At 49.1% G+C, this 19,025-nt stretch overlaps 2 protein-coding genes across 2 annotated transcripts in view; both read left to right on the top strand.

The window, feature by feature from the left end:
- LOC125940763 (uncharacterized) overlaps positions 1–7,238 on the top strand; it is a 48,445-nt gene extending 41,207 nt beyond the window's left edge. Inside the window, exon 2 of the mRNA XM_049657306.1 lies at positions 6,950–7,238. Coding sequence (XP_049513263.1) covers positions 6,950–7,047 — 98 coding nt within the window. The 3' untranslated portion in view covers positions 7,048–7,238. The remainder of the gene's footprint in view (positions 1–6,949) is intronic.
- A 7,709-nt stretch (positions 7,239–14,947) lies between these two features.
- Positions 14,948–19,025, top strand: part of LOC125940865 (uncharacterized) — a 45,701-nt gene continuing 41,623 nt past the window's right edge. The window contains exon 1 of the mRNA XM_049657494.1: positions 14,948–14,993. Within this exon, the coding sequence (XP_049513451.1) occupies positions 14,948–14,993 (46 nt within the window). The remainder of the gene's footprint in view (positions 14,994–19,025) is intronic.

A 19,025-nucleotide genomic window follows, 5' to 3' on the forward strand; every position in this document is an offset into this window, starting at 1 on the left:
GTGGAGCTTTTGTTCAACTGACAGTGCAATCTATTTTCTTGTTTACGAATATGAGAAATCAGTTCTGCGGGGGTCCTGGGCTACTCATGGGTGCATCGACTTTGGCCGTTTTGTTTAACAAAAGCTAACGACCCTACAAGGCGTAATAGCAACCTGTGGCGTCGTGGTCTGTTAGTGCTTTGAAATTAGCCCGGAGACGCCACCGGTCTTCCACGCCGTTTCCTAGAATACCGGTCCGATTCGCACTCCGCAGAAGTCACGTGTGTGATATTCTGTACCCCCACCCCCCAACTCGTGTTCGCAAACAAGCATCTCTCACAAACAGGTGACTCAGTGGCTGTGGTCTCCGATCACGACGTCGAAGGTTCGATTCACCCACTGCGACGGAATGCAGAAAATGCTCATTTATAAAAATACATACCATAATATCGGTGTGCGTTGAAAAGCCCCAGGCTGTGAAAATTAGTCGAGAACATTTCACTATATATACGATGTTCCTGTGTTACGTTGTGACTTTAAATCAAATCAATCAATCAGTCAACAAACTGAACTCGACTTAGAACCGTTCCTGTACTCCGGTATGTGAACAGCGCAGGTTCTAGATTAAAATTACTATTTTAATGCGATAGCGCTAAGGGCCCCATGTCGCAAACAATCTGGTGTCGGCGTCCGGCGTGCTGCGCCGACCGTCTTGTGAGCGAAAAATAATTCCCAACCACGCATACCGATCACCACGCAGGCCCTCCGCGTGGCGTAGAGGCGTTAGTGAACTAATTGAATTTCTCAAAGTAAAATGAGTCAGAAAAATCGTAAAGTACGACTTGACCACAACCTACAGACATGATAGCGTCGGATTGTAATTTGAATATACGAGAAAACAATTCTGTTACGCGGAAACTCGAATCACAAACCCCTTTTCCAGCGTTTCTACCATTCATAGAGCGGCGCGCCCAGCTCGGTTCCTTGCAAGAACACCATCCAGATGGCGCTCGCCTCCGCGCATCCGCAGCAGCGGCGCGCAGAGGCGAAGGTGGAGAAAAAAAAAGCTGCAGTTGCCGGGAAGCGTGACACGCAGTCAGGGATATTTGAATGCTATCGCGTTCCACTCTTAAAGGCGAAGCTTAAGCGTCCTCCAAATTTCTCAGTGTCTACTGTCTTGTGAGGTTGCTCGATTCAGACCGCATATTTGGCGATTACTTGGCTCCACTCTTTTCACGCTTGCGGGAAACAAAAGAAAAAAACGGAAGAAATAAAACGGTGGAACGAGTGGCGAGAAACTCAAATAAGTGCAGTCGAAGAAACTCGGGTGTTGTAGGCCGTGAAATTCGCACGGCAGCCTGGCTGCGGGAATTCGTATGCCCGGGTCTTTCCTCCAAACGCAGAGGCGTATAATGAACGCCTATTTGAAAAAAGATTACCTCCTCGAAAAAGGCGCGTTGAGTTGCTAAATTGCCGCCGCCAGAAATGTAATACATCATATTATTCCTCACTGAGAGAAAGAACTGAGGTTGGATTGCTGTAATTTTGTTTGGAGTCGCTGCCATTTCTGACTTTTCCATTGGACGACACAAAGAAACGTCCGAACGAGTCAGTACCTCTTTGTGTACCTCCGGCAATAAGTGGTGTTCACATCGCACCTCCCAATGAAGGCCCCCTAAGAGTAACGGGAGCTAATCTCGGAGGCAATGATCTTGCGTACTGCAAACCCCGGAAGCGACGTCATGGCCGCTGGTGCGATGCGAACGCATTACGACCCAGAAAGAAAAGAACGAAAGAAGCGACCTGCAAGCGTGAAAACCACTTTGGTATCCGTGATCCAGCAAGGGGAATTGAGAGGCTTGATTTTCTTTAAGTTAAGCTTTATGTCATGGACATCCGTGACGTCAGGATGACGTGTCATCTTCGCTGTTTCGGCGCGAAATTCAAAACTGGGAACTGTGGCCTCAGTGCTTTATGCCGCAGAAAAAAAAAAAAAGAAATGTGCGTTTTTACGTGGCAAAATCACGATCTGATTATGAGGCACATCGTAGTGGGGGACTCCGGAATCATTTGGGCCACCTAGGGTTCTTTAACGTGCACATTAATCTAAGCACACGGGTGTTCTCGCATTTCGCTCCCATCGAAATGCGGCCGCCGTGGCCGGGATTCGATCCCGCGACCTCGTGCTTAGCAGTCCAACGCCACAGCCGCTAAGCAACCATGGCGGATCTTCTGCCGCAGAATCAAAAACCCTGCAAGCAGAGTCGTGACAAAATACTTCATGAATCTAGCGTTGCTCTATATTGTCCCTTTAATAAGTGTTTAGCTGCTCCTAATGCGCTCTGGGCGAGCGCTGGCACACCTGTCTTGGCAGTGTATGCGGTACGTTTTAAATATCGTTATCTTCATTAGCGCTGTTGCTTTTGATGCGCTTATCTTGGCGAGCACCGTTTAGCGCACAGCCGCTGAAGAGGACAAATGAGCGCTTCTGTCTAATGAGGATCGAGAAACACGTGTATACCGAAACGCGCTCCCTATACACCGTCACACGTTCGCCCGTTCTTCTTCGGCTTTATCTCCTCGCATCCTTTATCAATTCGTCACGCAGATCTGAGCTCGATCCTCCGAGCCGCCCGCTGTGAGCTCGCTCGACGTGCTCGCTTGCGCCTTAATCTGCTTTTTCCTAGCAGTTCGTCGATCATCTGGCACGTATGTATATACTGTGTTATAGTAGTTTCGCATCGACCGTGCCCCTTTCAATCACAGTCGCGCCCTGAATGGAGCCTGTCAGCTAGGAGGCTTCGTCTTCAGACACTCTTACGAGCAGCCTTTCGTCGCCTAATTAACGCCTAGCTCGATCCATCACCCGAAACACTCCGTATCGTTGTGTACGCTTTGAGCTTAAGCCCTGGCTTTGTTTCTTTTTTTAATCTCTCTTTCTATAACGCGATGTTGAGAGCTACGAAGCAGTCGTGAGGGGGGAAGGCGAAGCTCGGAATCTGCTTAGCGAACGCCTTTGTTTAGGCCGATGAGGTGGCTCCGATGTAGACAGCGATGAAGATTTATTAGCTTGAGTGTAGAGCGATTTTGCGCAAGATCACGGCTTGGAGCGTGCTGCGCTTGAAACGAGTCTGTAGGTTGTATCAGCCACGGCGGCGCAGTGGCTGTGGCAATCTGTGAGGTAACTGCGTAGGCACATGTGGCAAGAACAGGCATCGTCTCAAGAGGTACTGATGCTCATTATCTAATTAGTTAATAGAAGGCGCCCTCACACATTTATTTTTCACCTACATCGGCGAATGAGAAAGGCCGCATGAATTTCACGTGCTAAGTTTGTCACTGTATTTGGCCACAACTTGCCAATCGTCAAAACTAGGGGTGCACTTGCACTTTGAACAGTGACTTGCCAGGCGGCTGGCTAAATGACCCGCGCATCAGATTGGCGTGCTCTCTGAATTAAGCATTTCGTCCTGTCGCCTTCTTCATTCGTTCCTACGAACTGCGCATTAAAAAAGAAGGCCTTTTCTTTCCTTGTTTAAACATTGCCACACATAGACGTTAGCTTGAGGTCAGTCGATACTGTTGAGACGAACATGCAGTAAGGATCCACCTGAAGAGTGAAGGTTACTGAATTCGGCATATTTGAGTAAATTACCGTCTAAAGCCAGCAGACGGTCTGCTCAGATACATAACACCTGTACATTACAGCAAATGTGTTTTCTCTACTTCCACGTGTCTGCCATATGCCAGCTGGAGATGATAGTGCGAGGCTCCAGTCCTAATGTATCCAGCTGGCGATGTTGTAGGCGATGTTACGATTCTTTTTATTTTCCATTTTTTATCAATACTGCCAATCTTTGTAGTCTTTCTTTCTTCCTCTTTTTTTTGAAGGCAGGTGGGCTTCTCTTGAATGTAATATGCCAGTGAGGTCTGCCAGCAGGCACCACAAAGTGGGCGCTATAGTTTACTGCTAATGAATGAATGAATGAATGAATGAATGAATGAATGAATGAATGAATGAATGAATGAATGAATGAATGAAAACGTTATTGCTTCTAAATGCTGCCACCATGCTATAAGGACCGATCCGTCCAGCTGCCTTAGGCACTTTAGTCCGGGGCTCCACCAGTTAACTTTTCCCGACACTTCCGCATGCAGTCCGCCACGCAGGGTGTATAGGTCGTGCCTGGACTTGGCGAGAATGAGTCAAGAGAATGACAGACACGTTCACTGTTAATAGTAACAGCGCACTGAACACGAAGACGAAGGCGCGTAGAAACAATAGTGCGCGTTGCTACTATTAACCACGAGCCAGTACCAACTTGCCCAGTTTTCCATCCGCTTCAGAGATAGAAGTCTTTGGACTGGCCGCAGACTATAGAAACGACACACGAATGCTCTTTGTCATCAGCGGTGGTCCAACAATAGGCGTATCAGGCTGGGACCAATGTTTTGGCAAGTGACCATGTCTTCCGTCAGGAGGGACCTGACGGAGACCAGTCCCCTTGTCGAAACGTTGGCTACAGCCTGAGGCGTCAGCTGTTGACCCAACGTGGATCAAATACCAAGTCTCATTTTCCCTTGTGGTCCTTTGTCTTGTTCGGATTACGAACGCTTCTATTGAAAAAGAAATCATTACTCGATATCCACTGATACCGTATGAACGTATGGGGATCCCATATAAAAACCCGTACGCTCCCATATAAAAACGCGTGTGTTCTCATATATCCTATGGGGGAATGGGCTGGTATTGGATTTTTATATGGGACTCCATATGTTCATATGTGATTATTGGCCTATGGGGCTTATGTTCTTTTCTCTTTTTTTCGGTAGTGGCTTCTTCTTGTTCCTGGAAGGCGACAGGTCTTTTTTTGACCAGTATATAGCGTACAACTCTCGAAGTTCCGCAGTTCCACACAGGTGGCGTGGCAGTCGCGATCTTAATTCTGCTGCTCGGTGTTGGAAGTCTCATCGAAGCATTAGCGGCCACCGCCCGCCGCAGGCCTCCACGTCGTCAGCTTTCGTTCGCGAGTCGCCCGCCGAGCTCTGAGACACGGTATTACTACGTGGACGTTCCATACGAGAATCCGTGCGGCCCTTTCAAGGCGACGTGGATCATTTGGCAGTCCTCACGCTCGACCACGCTCCCGCTGCCCTCTCTCTCTTGGCGTGCGGCCGTCTTCCTCGTGCTGGCGTTCCCCGATGTCCAACAATGGAAACGGAAAAGATGAACGCATATAAACAAGGGCCTCGAGGGAGAGACTGAGAGAGATAGCCACCCCTTCGCTCTCTTCTTTTGCCGCCCTCCTTTAACAGCGAGGAGAGAGAGGAGACGAAACAACGAAAAAGAACCAGGCGGTCCATTCTTTAATACCCCCTCCCGGAGGAAGAGAGGGTTGCCAGATCTCGAAAAAAGAAGAGGCCCAGAGCGAGGTGCGTACATAAACCAAGCGCGTACGAGTAGTTCGGGTGAGGGCCGGAAGATGCTCTATGCTCGCCGACGGAGACGACGGACGATGTCGTCGTCCATCGCAGCGGCGGGGTCCCCCCCATTGCGCCGGACACAACAGTCGCACACACAACAGCCGTCCACTACATACCCCCTCCACCACGCACCGGCCATTCCCTCGCTCTTCCCCCTCCTCCATTTTATACCGCTCGCGACGTCCTGCCTGTTTTCCTTTTTCGCTCCTTTGTTTTCTCTCGCCTTTATCGCAACTTCATCGTTTTTTGCTTTTCTTTTTTCAATCTCTCACTCTACTCTGTCTCTCCCCCCTCCCTCCATCAAATTTCGCCCGTGTCCGTTCCGTTCGTGCGACGTCGTGCTGACGGTGAGAAAGGCGAGGGGAGGGTTCGGAAACTGCCCTAGCCCTAATGGTTGTCCTATCTCTCTCTCTCTCGCGTTTTTCATCTCTTTCTCTCTCTCTCTTCCTCGCTACGCCACAGCGAGCCCGCCCCGGTGCCCGGTCCGGCCGACTCCTTCGCCCTCGAAATGCGCGTCCCCCTTTCACGTAATGTTACGTTGGGCCCGCTCGCAGCTCACCGCGGCGGCCGCCGTTCCGTCCGAGTGAGCCACGGCAGAACGAACGCGGGCGCGCGCTGGCGCCTAGACCTTGACGAGCGGTGCACGCACGCACAGCTCCGCGTTCTCTTCGTCGCCTCTCTTTATTATTTGCCTGTATGTATTTTTTTCGGGGTTCTCTCTCTCTCTCTCCGTGAACACTGGACGGATGGACGTACGCCCGCTGGACACAACCACGCGTGTGCCCGTTCTGTGCGCCGTGTGCCCCGAGGCGGCTGGCCGGTTGTGCGTTGCCACCGTATAGGTTTCTTTCTTCCTTTTGTTTTGCGTCGTTTTCTGTTCCACCGCTGTTTGTTGCGAGCGAGCGGACATCCAGACCGGCCTCCGTGATAGTGCGCGACGACGCGCGAGGCCCGAGTTCTGACGGGCGTCGACGGTGATCCGGCGACCACGACGAAGACAGCGACGTCGTCGTCGGTGCGAAGGTAGTTGCGACCGCTTCCCTTTCCACCTAAACCTTCCCCCCTCTCTCTTTGTTTCTGTTTTTACTTTGTTCCGTTTTGACTGATCGTTCTTGCCGATCGCCACCGATCCGTCCGTCAAGTCTACCGGTCTCGTCTGTCCCCCTTTGGCCGCGCGTGGCTTCGACCTGGAACGGTCCCGCCGCGGACTAGGATCGCAGCAGGCGTTGACGAGCCTTACGATCTGAGGCCGCGGATTATCGTATACGACGTACATGTATCGCACGAACGTTTGCGGGCTCGCCACTTCTGCCCGAAGCGCGTGCAAGACGTGCCCGATGTTTGTTTCCGCGCTGCTGGTGTTACGCGTGCGCGCGCGCGTGTGTGTGTGCGAGATGTGCAGTGAAACTTGTCTTGCCCATTCGACGTGTCGTCTGCTTGAGCGGGACCTGACCTTATCTGCTTCGTCTTCTGTTCGTTGTTGCAGACGACACACCTCAACCGCGTCGTCTGGCGCAAGCTGGGTGCGCGTCGTCTGCTTGTGGTGACCTTCTGGAAGATGTACCACGTGACCAGCTGCGCTGAGTTGGCCGCAGTGTTCCCACTTACTTCTGCTCGACATCTGACCTGTCTGCACTTGCGACGCCGATGACGTCAAGGGCGCACTTCGAAGGTGAGCCCTCACGCCCTTTCTCTGTCTTTGCGTGAAAACACGTGACTAAAGAGAGCATGATGGAATCCTGTCGGGTCGGGATGCAGCATGATGAACGAAGAAAGCAAACACCGACCACAAGAGATGGCGTTAAGTCAGCGCTTCGGCTCACATACGGGAACTTTGTTTCTAATGAGAAAATGAGAATAAAGGCGGTAAAACAGTCACTTAGGTGTGTCGTATAACGTGACCGAGACACATTGCGTATACGGATGGCAAATTTCGGTTACGTTTCGGTTAAGAGTGTCCACCATCTTCGTCCTGGTTGTCGTCTTCGTTTAAAACATTTGACTGCACTTCCGGTTGTCTATATGCATTGATACACCTAGAGTCCTAGACCATGCGTGGTAAATGTGGATAGTAACGTGTAATATAGCGCATATTTTAAGCGTTCGCGGACATGTTGTTGCCCGCCGCGATGATGGGCCAATGTACGGAGCGGCGTACGGAACGGCTTCAGGCACTCATTTTGAGCTTGTAGCGGTTAAGCTTGCAAACCAGCACACGTGACCAACAAAACATGCGATACTGGTTTTTCATTCATTGTCCGATGTCCTTGAAAGGAAGGACACACTGATCACCAAGTTTATGCTTCTGGGCCAAACTTCCGAACGTAAGAGCAATCAGGCACTTAAAATGAATACAGTACGAATTATAGACGGTGGTGACCCATGTTGGGCTGACTGAAACTGCGTGATACGGTTGGGCCGCGTACCACGTGGTTCTTGAGGAAGTCACAAGTCGCGCACCTTCAGAGATGGACAGCTGGCTTTTACTGAACACTGTCATGTCGGTTATGCAAAGCATGAGACGTGGAAGAGCAGTTCGCGTCGACGTATATGAAAGGCAAAAGAAACACTAACGAACAGTTGGCCGAACGAGTGAATTAAAGTTAAGGTATTGTCCAATAATCTGTACAGACGACGCCAAAAAGTCCTCTGAACGTGACAGTTGGCTTCGTAAAGCCCAAGAAATGATTATGACTGCGTGGTATAGTTCTAAGCTTGGCTATTTGGCAACGTAGCGACGCACTTCGAAGTGTTGAGAAAATATCGCTCGCCAACTTGAAATGTTGTACCGTCTCTTATTCTCACGTTAAAGCACTCCCGGTGGCCAAAGTAATCCAGAGCCACCACGGCGTGCCTTATAATCAGGCCACGGTTCTGGAAAGTAAAAGCCCATAATTTAATTAATTTTCTCATTAATTTCATCCACGTGACCGTGCGTGATTAATTGACGGTATGAGCGTAATGTTTTGTACGTGGCTCTTTAGGTTTTAAGTGTATGGCCACGTAAACTTCAACAATTCCTTGCGTTATAAGCTGTTTGTACGTCGTATCCTGGCAATTACGTAGCTACATCCCTCTATCTACTCGCCACCTTGTGATTTGGTGCGCACTTTGTTATTACACACGTTGTCTCTTAATTTTAATTTGATACGCTTACCATACCATACCATACGCTGAGTGATAGTGAACAAACGGTGAGCCTTTGCACACTTTGTATTAGTAGTGGCAGAGGGAGAGCGAATAATACATTCGAATGAAGGCTCGATCGAAGCCTTTTTGAGAAGATTTGTGCGCACAATCAATATATACTCTGTATAATACATTCCATAGTATTGTACATTTGAAGCTTGAAGGAAAGCTAAGAACCACCCAACGAGCTATAGCCCTTGCAGACTGTAGTACACAGATTGTAGTACGCTCTATAGTACAACTGAAACTTGATTGAACGTTAATACTTGTGCAACAAGCGACTGAACGAAAAAAAATTCATAAATCGTTATCGTGTCTTCAGGAGATAAGAAAACGACCGCGCGACTTCCCGTGCAAAAATAATGCACGTTATTCAATAGAATCTCAACAGACTTTCTATCGAAGGCAACATACATTCAACGGAAACACAGCGGAAAGTTTACAATGATTTCTGTAAAGCTTGCAACGGCTGAAGTAAGTAGCCACTATTCCGTAGTTAAGAACAAAGGGTAGAATTCGAGTCGGTGCACGTCATGCAATGCGCAGAGCAGATATCCGCGGTGATTTAATTGTTTAAGACTAACCAAATATGTGTGCCAGAAGGGAGGGGAAACGCAGTATTAGAGGGCTACGCGGCGTAGACGATTAGATGGAGCGATAAGATGTGATTTGCAGGCCTGAGGGTGGAGTCGGCTGACTCGGGAATAGCGCTAACTATATGAGAGATCGCTGCGGAATAGGCTGTTTACTGATGACGATGGCGATACTGCCCTTGCCGTATAGATGTCTTTGCGCAGCTATGCAGACTGCATTGGTTTCCGAGTCCGCTTGCGTATGGTATGTGAGCGCGTGTTACTGTTATGGCAGGCACGCACAACCGAGACGCATGCTGCCCATTTCGTGACCGATTAAGTGGCGGCGACGGCGACGGAAGGAACTGGTTCTCGAGAAAATTTCTCTCTGGCTGCAGCCACCAGGAAACGGAGGCACGCGTGGAAGCAAAAAAGGGCTCCCGTGATTCGCGTGCATGATGAATGCAGCAGCAGCAACCACTGCAACAGCCTACTTTGTATTCTTTTCTTTGTTTCGGGCTGCAAGGCTATAGCGTGAGTAGAAGGAAGGGGGGGGGGGGAGGGACAATGCAAGAAACGCCGCCACCGCCGCCTCGGGCAACCATTGTGTCTCCTCCCAGTTTCTCGCTGCTGTCGCCAGCACGCGCTGCTCTGCCCCCTCCCTCCCTTCCTTCCTTCCTCCTCCCCCTCCCCTCTCTCTCTCTAAGCACTCACCTTCTGTGTCTTATCCGGATTTTGCTGGCGTGGGTAACTACCTAGCACTGCCCCCCTCGTTAGCCCCTTCAAGGGAACTTCGCCGAGTCGGTTTATTCGCTGAAAGACACATTTGCCGCAAAGTGGACACGTGCGAAATAGAACAAGACACGTTGGCGACGGCGCGGGGGGCACTTCGGGTTGATTTATCCAGGGTGCAGATCCCGTAAAATAAATAGATAAATACGCGCGGGCGCAGGCTAATCGCAGTACTGAAGGCAACCAACGGTCGAACTGTATACAGTCGAACCCGGATATATCGAACCCACATATAGCGAATTGTTGTGTATAACGAACAGCAGTAAAATCCCTTTGAAAGTGTTTTTATAAATTTCTTATTTCATATATCGAACTACCTATATATCGAACTTATCTGTGATCCCCTTCAAATTTGGTATGTCCAGGTTCGACTGTATCTCGTATCCGTTTGATATTACAGAAGCTGGTGTATCGCTTATGCAGCTCGAGTTTTTTTTTTCTTTCTTATGTAGTAAGCTTCCATTAACTAGCTGTCTGATTCTTGGTTCTGTCGAGAATGCTTATCTCACCGATACGTGATTCACGTAAGCAGGCCTCTGCCGTGTGCGGGCAAATACTCCACGCCATTTTCTCTTTAAAGATTTGGATCGTGCTTTGTGTGTGTGTGTGTGTGTGTGTGTGTGTGTGTGTGTGTCCTCTTTGCGGCAAATATCTCTTTCGTTAGCCTTTCCCGAGGACCCGTCTGTGCACTAGTTAAGTTCTATTATGCACTGTAATTTTTTTTTGTCATATGGCGTGCTAAAACTACACCTGCGATGAGAAAAGCTGGGGTTGAAAGCAATTAATGTTCTATTTCTGGCCACCTGGTGCGCACCGAAATATCTTGCACGAGAGTTTGCCAAAGTTTATTTCACGCAGTTACCGTGTGGTCTGTCGCAGATATCATGGTGTTTATTTGCCACAAAATAGTCGCCAAAAAACGAGAAATCTGCTTGTCCCTAGCAGCTATTCGATCTTACTTCGTGAGGGTGTGTTAGCCATTCGACAAACCCATGCACCCTTTATACACCCATAAGGACGTTAAAATGTTAAGAGTGCAAGCAGTCGATTTGACTCGTCTACATTCAAACCTCGTTATAACGGAACTGGATATAACGAAATAATGGATATAACGAAGTAAGTGAAATTCCCCTTGACATCCCCATAGAGATTCATAGCGCCGTACGTGCAATATAATCCCGAGGACCCGTCTGTGCACTAGTTAAGTTAAGCTAGCGCAAGGCAGGGGTAATTGTAGATGATGATGATGATGATGATGATGTATATAACTAATTAAGTGTGGCTTCCGCTTTAACTTTGTTATAACGAGGTTTTACTGTAGTTGAGAAGCGTTGCTCTGTAGCGTCATATTTGCTCCGATTAGGGTCCCTGTAATACTTCTGCGACTAATTGTCGCATAAACATTACAAACACTTCATTTGACTGGTCAACATTCAAACCTCGTTGCAACTAAACTGGATATAACGAAGTTATCGATATAACGAAGTAAGTGAAATTCCCCTTGAAATCCCCATGGAGATTCACAGTGCAGTACATGCAACAATTTATATAACGAAGTAATTCTGGTTCCCTCTTTGTTATAACGAGGTTTTACTGTAGTTGAGAAGCGTCACTTGCCACTCTGTAGCGTGATATTTGCTCCGATTAGGGTGCCTGTAATGCTTCTGCGACTAATTGTCCCGCACGAGCGTGGTTGGTCGTCATGCAGGGTGGTCTGCAAGTGCATAACGCCCCTCTTCCTCGCAATCCGCTCCCTTCATCAAAACAGCCCCCCCCCCCCCCCCCTCGCTGCTACTAGAGGGCGCACCTGCAGCGCAAACAACAGACACGCCACTCCGCTCGTGGGAAACTGGTCCGTTTCCTGTTCGAGTCCTGCAGGCGCGTTTCTTTTCTTTCCCATCTATTCCGCGCGCTGCTGCACACGCGCGCACTCTCACTGTGCTACGCGCTGCACTGCCGTGCACCGGTGCGCCCGAATTGCTTCGGAAACGGCATTCCCTGCAGATTATGAGGGGAGGGGGAATCAACTAAAATTGAATAATTAACTTTTTATTGGCAGTAAGTGTGAGTATTCAAAATGAGGGGTGTTTCTACACAGGGAAGAATTCTTCTAGGGGGGATATCCAACTACAAATTTTAATTGGGGATTACGGTTCAAGAGAGTGGGGTCGGCGCAAAGCTCCTCCCTGATGTGACGCGGCTGTCGTGAGGCATGACAACGGGGCGCGCAAAGTGTCCCCCTTCCCTTCACGGCTGGCAAAATGATATATATATATATATAGTGTAACACGCGACCGCGCAGTGCCTGGCGCGAGCGGAGAAGCCGGAGGGCATGGCGCTCAACGCAAATAAAGTGAATTTCCAAGTATGGTAAGTTTTATTGACAAGAGCACCAACTGCACCATCAACAGCAGAAACCTTTTTAGCTATGCTGTCGCGGTCATGCTCAATTCCCGGCAGTGGCACCCGCATTCCGATGTGGACGGAATTGGTAAAACGTACATGTGTACTTATACCTGCCTAAGTAAGGCATATACACGCTGTGACCTCCCCACCCCGAAGCTGCGGACATAGCTTCGTGTCGCTCACTCAGCCACCGTCTACGGGCAGAGAAAGGTCCTAGAAAGGTTGGCAGTAGGAGGGCAGGAAAAAAGAAAGAACGATAACAAAAATAAAAATAAAAATATGACCATGTCTCGATTTCGCTTTTCTTCAGGAATGTACATTCTGAGTCCGATTTGTCATCTTGATTTCAGTGCTCGCTTTCCTATATGATGTAGTACCATCTGATTCAAGGTAATCGAACAGGAAATCTAGCGCTTGACTTTGTTACGTCGACGGAGAGGGCCAGAGACCTAAAATGTGCCTAAGTGTCAAAGGGCCTTGATAGAGTGTCGCCGTATTCGTCTGGAATTTGTACAGTCGACAAACTGCTCAGTAAGGGCAACACCACCTAGAAGGGCCGTACGAGCGACGATCGTAGGTAGACACAGCTGAGACCAATGTGACTGTGCGGATGTAAATATTCTAGAGCTTGCCAATCAAGCCATTGGCCCGACTGAATGAGAAAAGGAAATCTAAACGCTTTGAACGAGTAGGAATGGGACATAGCATGCAACTTTTACTCTATAGAGATTCTCGGGAAGCTCGGTGCCTTGTCTTTAGAAAGCGAAACATACGCGTATGACGTGGATATGGCGCGTTTCTGTCATTATGGTCGTAGGTTGTCCGTGGTTTCTTCTGTACGTGTTTGAGACGTAGTCAACGATGTCCTCCGACTACTTGCCGCACAATGCGAATGGTGCGCACAAGTGTATACCTGCGCCGAAATCGCCCTTCTAAACTTTTCGGTGCTTCGCCACTACGCACAAACTCTACTCTGCGGTGAAGTAAGCTTATGGGGGTTAATGTTGAAGAACGGCGTTTATCCGAAGGAACAGGAGAGAACAGGGACGGTGGCAAACTCGACGCGCTGTTCAGTCTAGTTATAGTTTATGCAGCTACGTATATTTGGTGACGTCACTGCACCAGAAAGTTATCTTTCGTATTCTGGTCTTGCAGTATGACGGAGGTGATCTGCTGAATCAAAACAAGGAAACAGATTAGTATTCAACCAAACACAGAGACAAATTAGAACGACAACAAGACCAGGTGGTCAAAATTAATGCGGAGCCCTCCACTACGGCGTGCCTCATAATCAGAACTGATTTCGGCACGTAAAACCCCAGACACAAGCAGAAGAACAACAAGAACAACAAAAATGCAGTGACTTCCACAAGTGCGAGCTGGTGATATCAATTGACATCTGTAGCCTTTACCAGACCTCTAGTATAGAGCTTTGTTATGCTTATTGTATTTTTGCGGCGTAATGTCGGCTTAATTCCTTCGTGCTCACTGTGCCGTTTAATAGCTAGATATAGTCGTTTAATAGAACATATAGCCTTTTAACATACGTTTAATTGTTGCAAATATCTTTAGCCTTCTTTTCTTTTTCTTTAATTGTACTAGCTGGTAAGGGTACCGGTGCAATGTCCAATTTCTTGACCGTCTCCTGTATAGTCTGTATAGTTTTCTTTACGCTTAACTCTCCCGACGATTCAGTAAATTATTCTTTTAAATTTCATTACTGGATTCCTCACCTTCCGGTCTCCTCTGCAGTCTCGGTTTCGTATACTCGTATCGATTCGCCCTCGACATATTACTACCTCGATTAGGTGCTGACTTTCCCCAAACAGTCTAAGCTGCTATACGAGCACGTGACGAGATTGCAGGAACGCGAAGTGCAACGGTGACGCAATTAAGATTCGTCGCGCTCACAATCCAAATATCTAGAGAAGAGACACACGAGCTGTACACATTACACATGCAATTCACGCTCGTGCAGTCCCCGGCGCCAGATTTCTCTCTCTCTCTCAAATTTCGGTCGTGCCAAGTTCATTGACACCGCAGCGCGCGCTTGTTATCGAGCCAGCGGCAACTGTGCCACGGTCTCCGCCCCGGCAGGCGATCACAGCGCGCGCTTCTGGTTAATTCAGCGACGCGTGCTCAAATGTGGTCCCCACTCGCGGTCCGTGCCTTGATGCCTCGCATGTACATATCTATATCACACGCAGGTCGCACCGGCAACGCAGAGATCAACCATTTCCCCTCATCTCTTTGTCGACACACGCGCATATATATATATATATATATATATATATATATATATATATATATATAATATTCACACACAGGTCGCGCTGGGGGTACTGCAGAGATCAACCCTTTCTCTCAGCACCTCTTCTTCTCTTCAAACCCTGTCCGCGCGCGGACTCGCTTGAGACAGACACGCCAAAAGCGAAAGCGGCCTCCTCTCTCTCTCGCTGCTCTGAACTGGAGAGAGTGCGTTGCGAAGTCAGCGGACCGTGTTATGTATACCGTCCGCACACAACATGCGGGCCAACTCGGGCCAGCAGCAGCAGCAGCAGCTTTGCACCAGTCTGTTTCCGACGAGGAAAGAAAAGAAAGAAAAAAGAAATAGAGACAGAAGGGTGTGAGGGGTAAAGGGACAAAGTTCACGTCGGCAGGGTTTAACGGCCCTGAGGCGGCAGCGCGTCGCATCGGGGCATGTATATACTATGCACCCTCGAAGACGCCACGGTGTCCTGGAGTTCCGGATCGATTTCTCGGAATGCGGCGATCGGCGGTGTGTTCTTTGAAGTGCGCCGAAGATTCCCGTTTCGCGTATACGTACAGTCTGCGGTAATGGAAATTTTGGTGGCCGAATGTCTCAGTACACCTATTCACCCTTCAGCGACCGTGGCTCGAACCCGTGCACATGGAGCCCCCCTTATATATATACAAGTGGCCCTGAGCACCTGGGGGTTACTATGGGAGTACCGCGACCGCTTCGCCGCCTGGCGGCAGCTCGCGGAAGCGTGGGAACGAACTGTGCGTGTCGGTGTTGTCATTTGTGTGTTCTCTTTCTCTATTTCTTTCTTTAGATGTGACCAGCAGGTACACACTTCTTTAGTTCCGCCAGCCCTTGCAATCATCGCGCTATATTCAATAGCATCTCAACAGTGCGTCTCGTCAGCAATAGTATCTCAATAGCATTTCAACAGCGCCTGTGTCGTGTCCTTTCTTCCGTCCTCGTCTTTTACACTGTGCAGTCATGTCGATATTGAATCACCAACTCGCCCAAGCTTCCACCTTATCGAGAGAACGTCTATTTAAATCAGTCAAAAGTAATTGGAAAGACAACATCATATCTATAGCGACTTTTGCTAAGAATAGCCCGCCGGCTGTTCTAATCAGTTGCCTTTGACCCTATATTGTATACACCGAGCTTCATTAGTCCGCCTTCTATGGTCCAACGCGAGTATCAATAAATAATCATGTGACCCTCTTTCATTGCGGCATGCGTGGAACCTTATTAGCGCCTTGTGAAGTTGAATTATAGTCGAATTTAAAAGGCCTTGACTGCAGCGCCATGCTTGGGGCGCCGCCATCCTTTAACGCGTGACCAGGCCGCCATCGCTTCCTACTCCTATTCTCGATATCGCTCGGTACATTCTGTCGCTTCGCCGCCTTCTCGGTGAATTTTTGAGGTGTCCGTGGTGACAATGCTGACTTCGCAGACAATATGGTACGAGCAAGCACTCACGCTACATTGTAGGCCTACTTTTAATTTCTGTGCTGCAGCCGGCACGAATTACTAGTGAATCTGTCATTGTGCTGACGTATTAAATCAATTTTTTTCACTCTTATGCTTCATCCTTTCTTATTCACTCTATATCATGTGATCGAATAACAGTGTAATACGCATGGATCAAGGCTTCAAGGCCTCTATTCATAGCCTAAACCGCAACCATGGTTTACAGGAGAAGCCACGTGCATGTCAAACCGATCATATGATATCTCTCATCCTCACTGCAACTACAATGTTCTTCAAGAAACTCTCACGCACCTTCGCTCTGCATTATTATTCAAGTAACAGAAAAACAAGTTGGGGTCGAATGAGTTTAATATCCTCGCATACAGCACTGTATATACTAAGGTCCGGGGCAGCGGAGTGATTACTCGTTTCCGTGAAATTTCCATCGAGATTTCCCGCTTCTTCTTCCGCAATGTTTTTTTCCCCCCAAGTTTGCGTGATCCGACACTCAGATGCATTACTCACAGAGCCGTGGGAAGCGGAAACATGCCCATCGCAGGTTCCGAAACACCTGTTCGTATACACTACTAGGGTGCGCCGCAGAACGACCGGAAGTGACGTCAGCGGCTCTCGCGAGCGAGCGACCGGGCGGAGTGGACTGGCGCTAGCTCTCGCCACCAGGAGGCGTCTCATGATAATGAGACGCCCTTTGCACGCATGCGTAATCGGACGGAGACGCGTCCTCCTTCGTAATTGGATGGGAATGCGACGCCCGCGACTTTACTTAGGTGTGTCACGTGATATACTCTCCGTGCCCGTTGGAGAGCCCCCAGAGTCATATCCGTACGTTGACCCGCTGAGCGTATATTAATTGGCGCCGTATGTAGTCGGGGCTCCGGTGTGAGGGTGCGGAAACGGCGTTTAAAGAAAGAAAGAAAGTATATGTAAAAGAAGCTTCGTGTATGTTATTGCGGGTCCTGCTAGTTAAATACACGCCTGCATAGTTGTCGGCTAATTGGAACGTTCTTTTCACGCACGCGTGGCGAGCGGGGTCGTCCTCGCTGCGACTGCCCGGCTTGAGAGGTGTGCTCCGGTTTCCGGTCTCCCCGACCGACTTCCGGTTGGGGAGGGGGCGCAGTGGCACGATAGCAGATGACCTTAAGCAAGGCAGTGAAGGGTTGAAACAAACGGAGCGCTTAAAAACGGAGCTCATTTGAGAGTATGTGGAGGAAGTGAGATTCCGAGCGGCGTCGTTTCTGCCGTTGTGTTCATTGCCCGCCCGGCACGTCATGGTCTTTCTTTGCTGGCGGCATATATTAAGTATATCTCCTGCTTTGTTTTAGTTAATACTATGCCGGACAGATTAAAGAATGACTTTGGGCAGATAGCGTGGTTCCGCCTCTTTACAGGGAGGGGAGGGGGGGGGTTACACTTCAGAAACAGGTGGATACAATGTGCACGACCTACCACAGTGTTCAATTGACTGATTAACAAACTTCTCTAATTGACGTTTTAACCTTCCACGTTTGTGCGCATTTGTTGCATTTATGGAATCCAGCTAGCGTTCCACTTAATTGTTTTCGCCGAAAGCCTTCCTAGAGGCAAACACATAAGTAGAACGCCGACGTATTTCTTGGTATATCTTTAAGACATGTAGATACGTCGCCAGTGGTGCCGCTCTTAGAATAGTATTGCGATACAGTCGAACCTCGATATAACGAAGTTCTACTTGCAGCGAAAAACTTTAGTTATATCGCCAATTTCGTTAATTCGAGATTCCGGTAATCCAATGGAACTAAGATCAGGAAATAAAAATAGTTCGTTACATCGCGAATTTCGTTAAATCGAGGTTCGTTATGTCTTGGTGTTTGACTGTATATAGTGTGAGCGCTGCGTGTGCACTTCATCGTCTTCTTCATGTGCATACTGATCACCGCGCGGGGCCGTTGTGTCAGGCCTGCTCGAATAGAGAGTGCACCTACCTGCGGCGTAACCATTGCGTCACGACATATAACCCAGCACGACCTCGTTGACCTACGTTGCTTCATGTTACGTTTTCACGGATCTTACGCCATTAAACGTCGGTCCTGTTTAGTTCTCGTAATGTCATGTCTATTAGCTTCCCGTTTTTTGCGTGTTTCTTCCCGGCTATTACGTCCGCGAAGGCGCACCACCGACATGGCACATAGTCCGTCGGTGGCGCCAACGTTGAGCATGATGTGCGTGAAATCAGGCGCGGTGCCACGGCCGCGAAACGTTAGCAGGTAAACACACGCTTTTTTTCGTAAGTATTTACACCTTATTTCTGAACTCTTCTCTCTCTAGCCCACCACGTACATAGGTGGTGGGCTAGATATAGATAACCTGGCCGCGGAGACCCGTGGACATACGCATACAAAGTCCAAGAGTGCGCGATAAAAGCGCTGCGTTTTTCACCGCTCGGCTGATTCACAAGCCGCGCAATAGATGGCGCCACGCGCGCGGGAGCGTGTCGGGAAGCCAAGGACAAAAAACCCACTCATGCTCGGGAGACGTCAAGGCATGCGCGCGCTTTGTTCGAACGCATCTTGGCGGTCGAGATGCCCGGCGTCGTGCATTCAAGTCCATGCAGCGGGACGCGCGACTGCTTTCTTTTGTCGCCTGCTATCTCGCCGCGTTCGTGAGCGCGGCCGACGCGTTACCGCTTTTCAGGACGGGGGTTTTTTTTTTTCTCCCCCCAACCTGCATCTATCTGCAGTCGTTATGCAAGCCATTGCGCTGTCGTCTTTGGTCCAAGCCTTTACTCAGCAAAGAGTTGCAGGGATAGCGCTGGTAGTCAAGTGAATGGTCGATCGGATAGCTTGGCTGGTATAGGTTTGACGGTTTGTACCTCG

Source organism: Dermacentor silvarum, chromosome 10, assembly GCF_013339745.2.
Source record: "Dermacentor silvarum isolate Dsil-2018 chromosome 10, BIME_Dsil_1.4, whole genome shotgun sequence".
NCBI lineage: Eukaryota > Metazoa > Arthropoda > Arachnida > Ixodida > Ixodidae > Dermacentor > Dermacentor silvarum.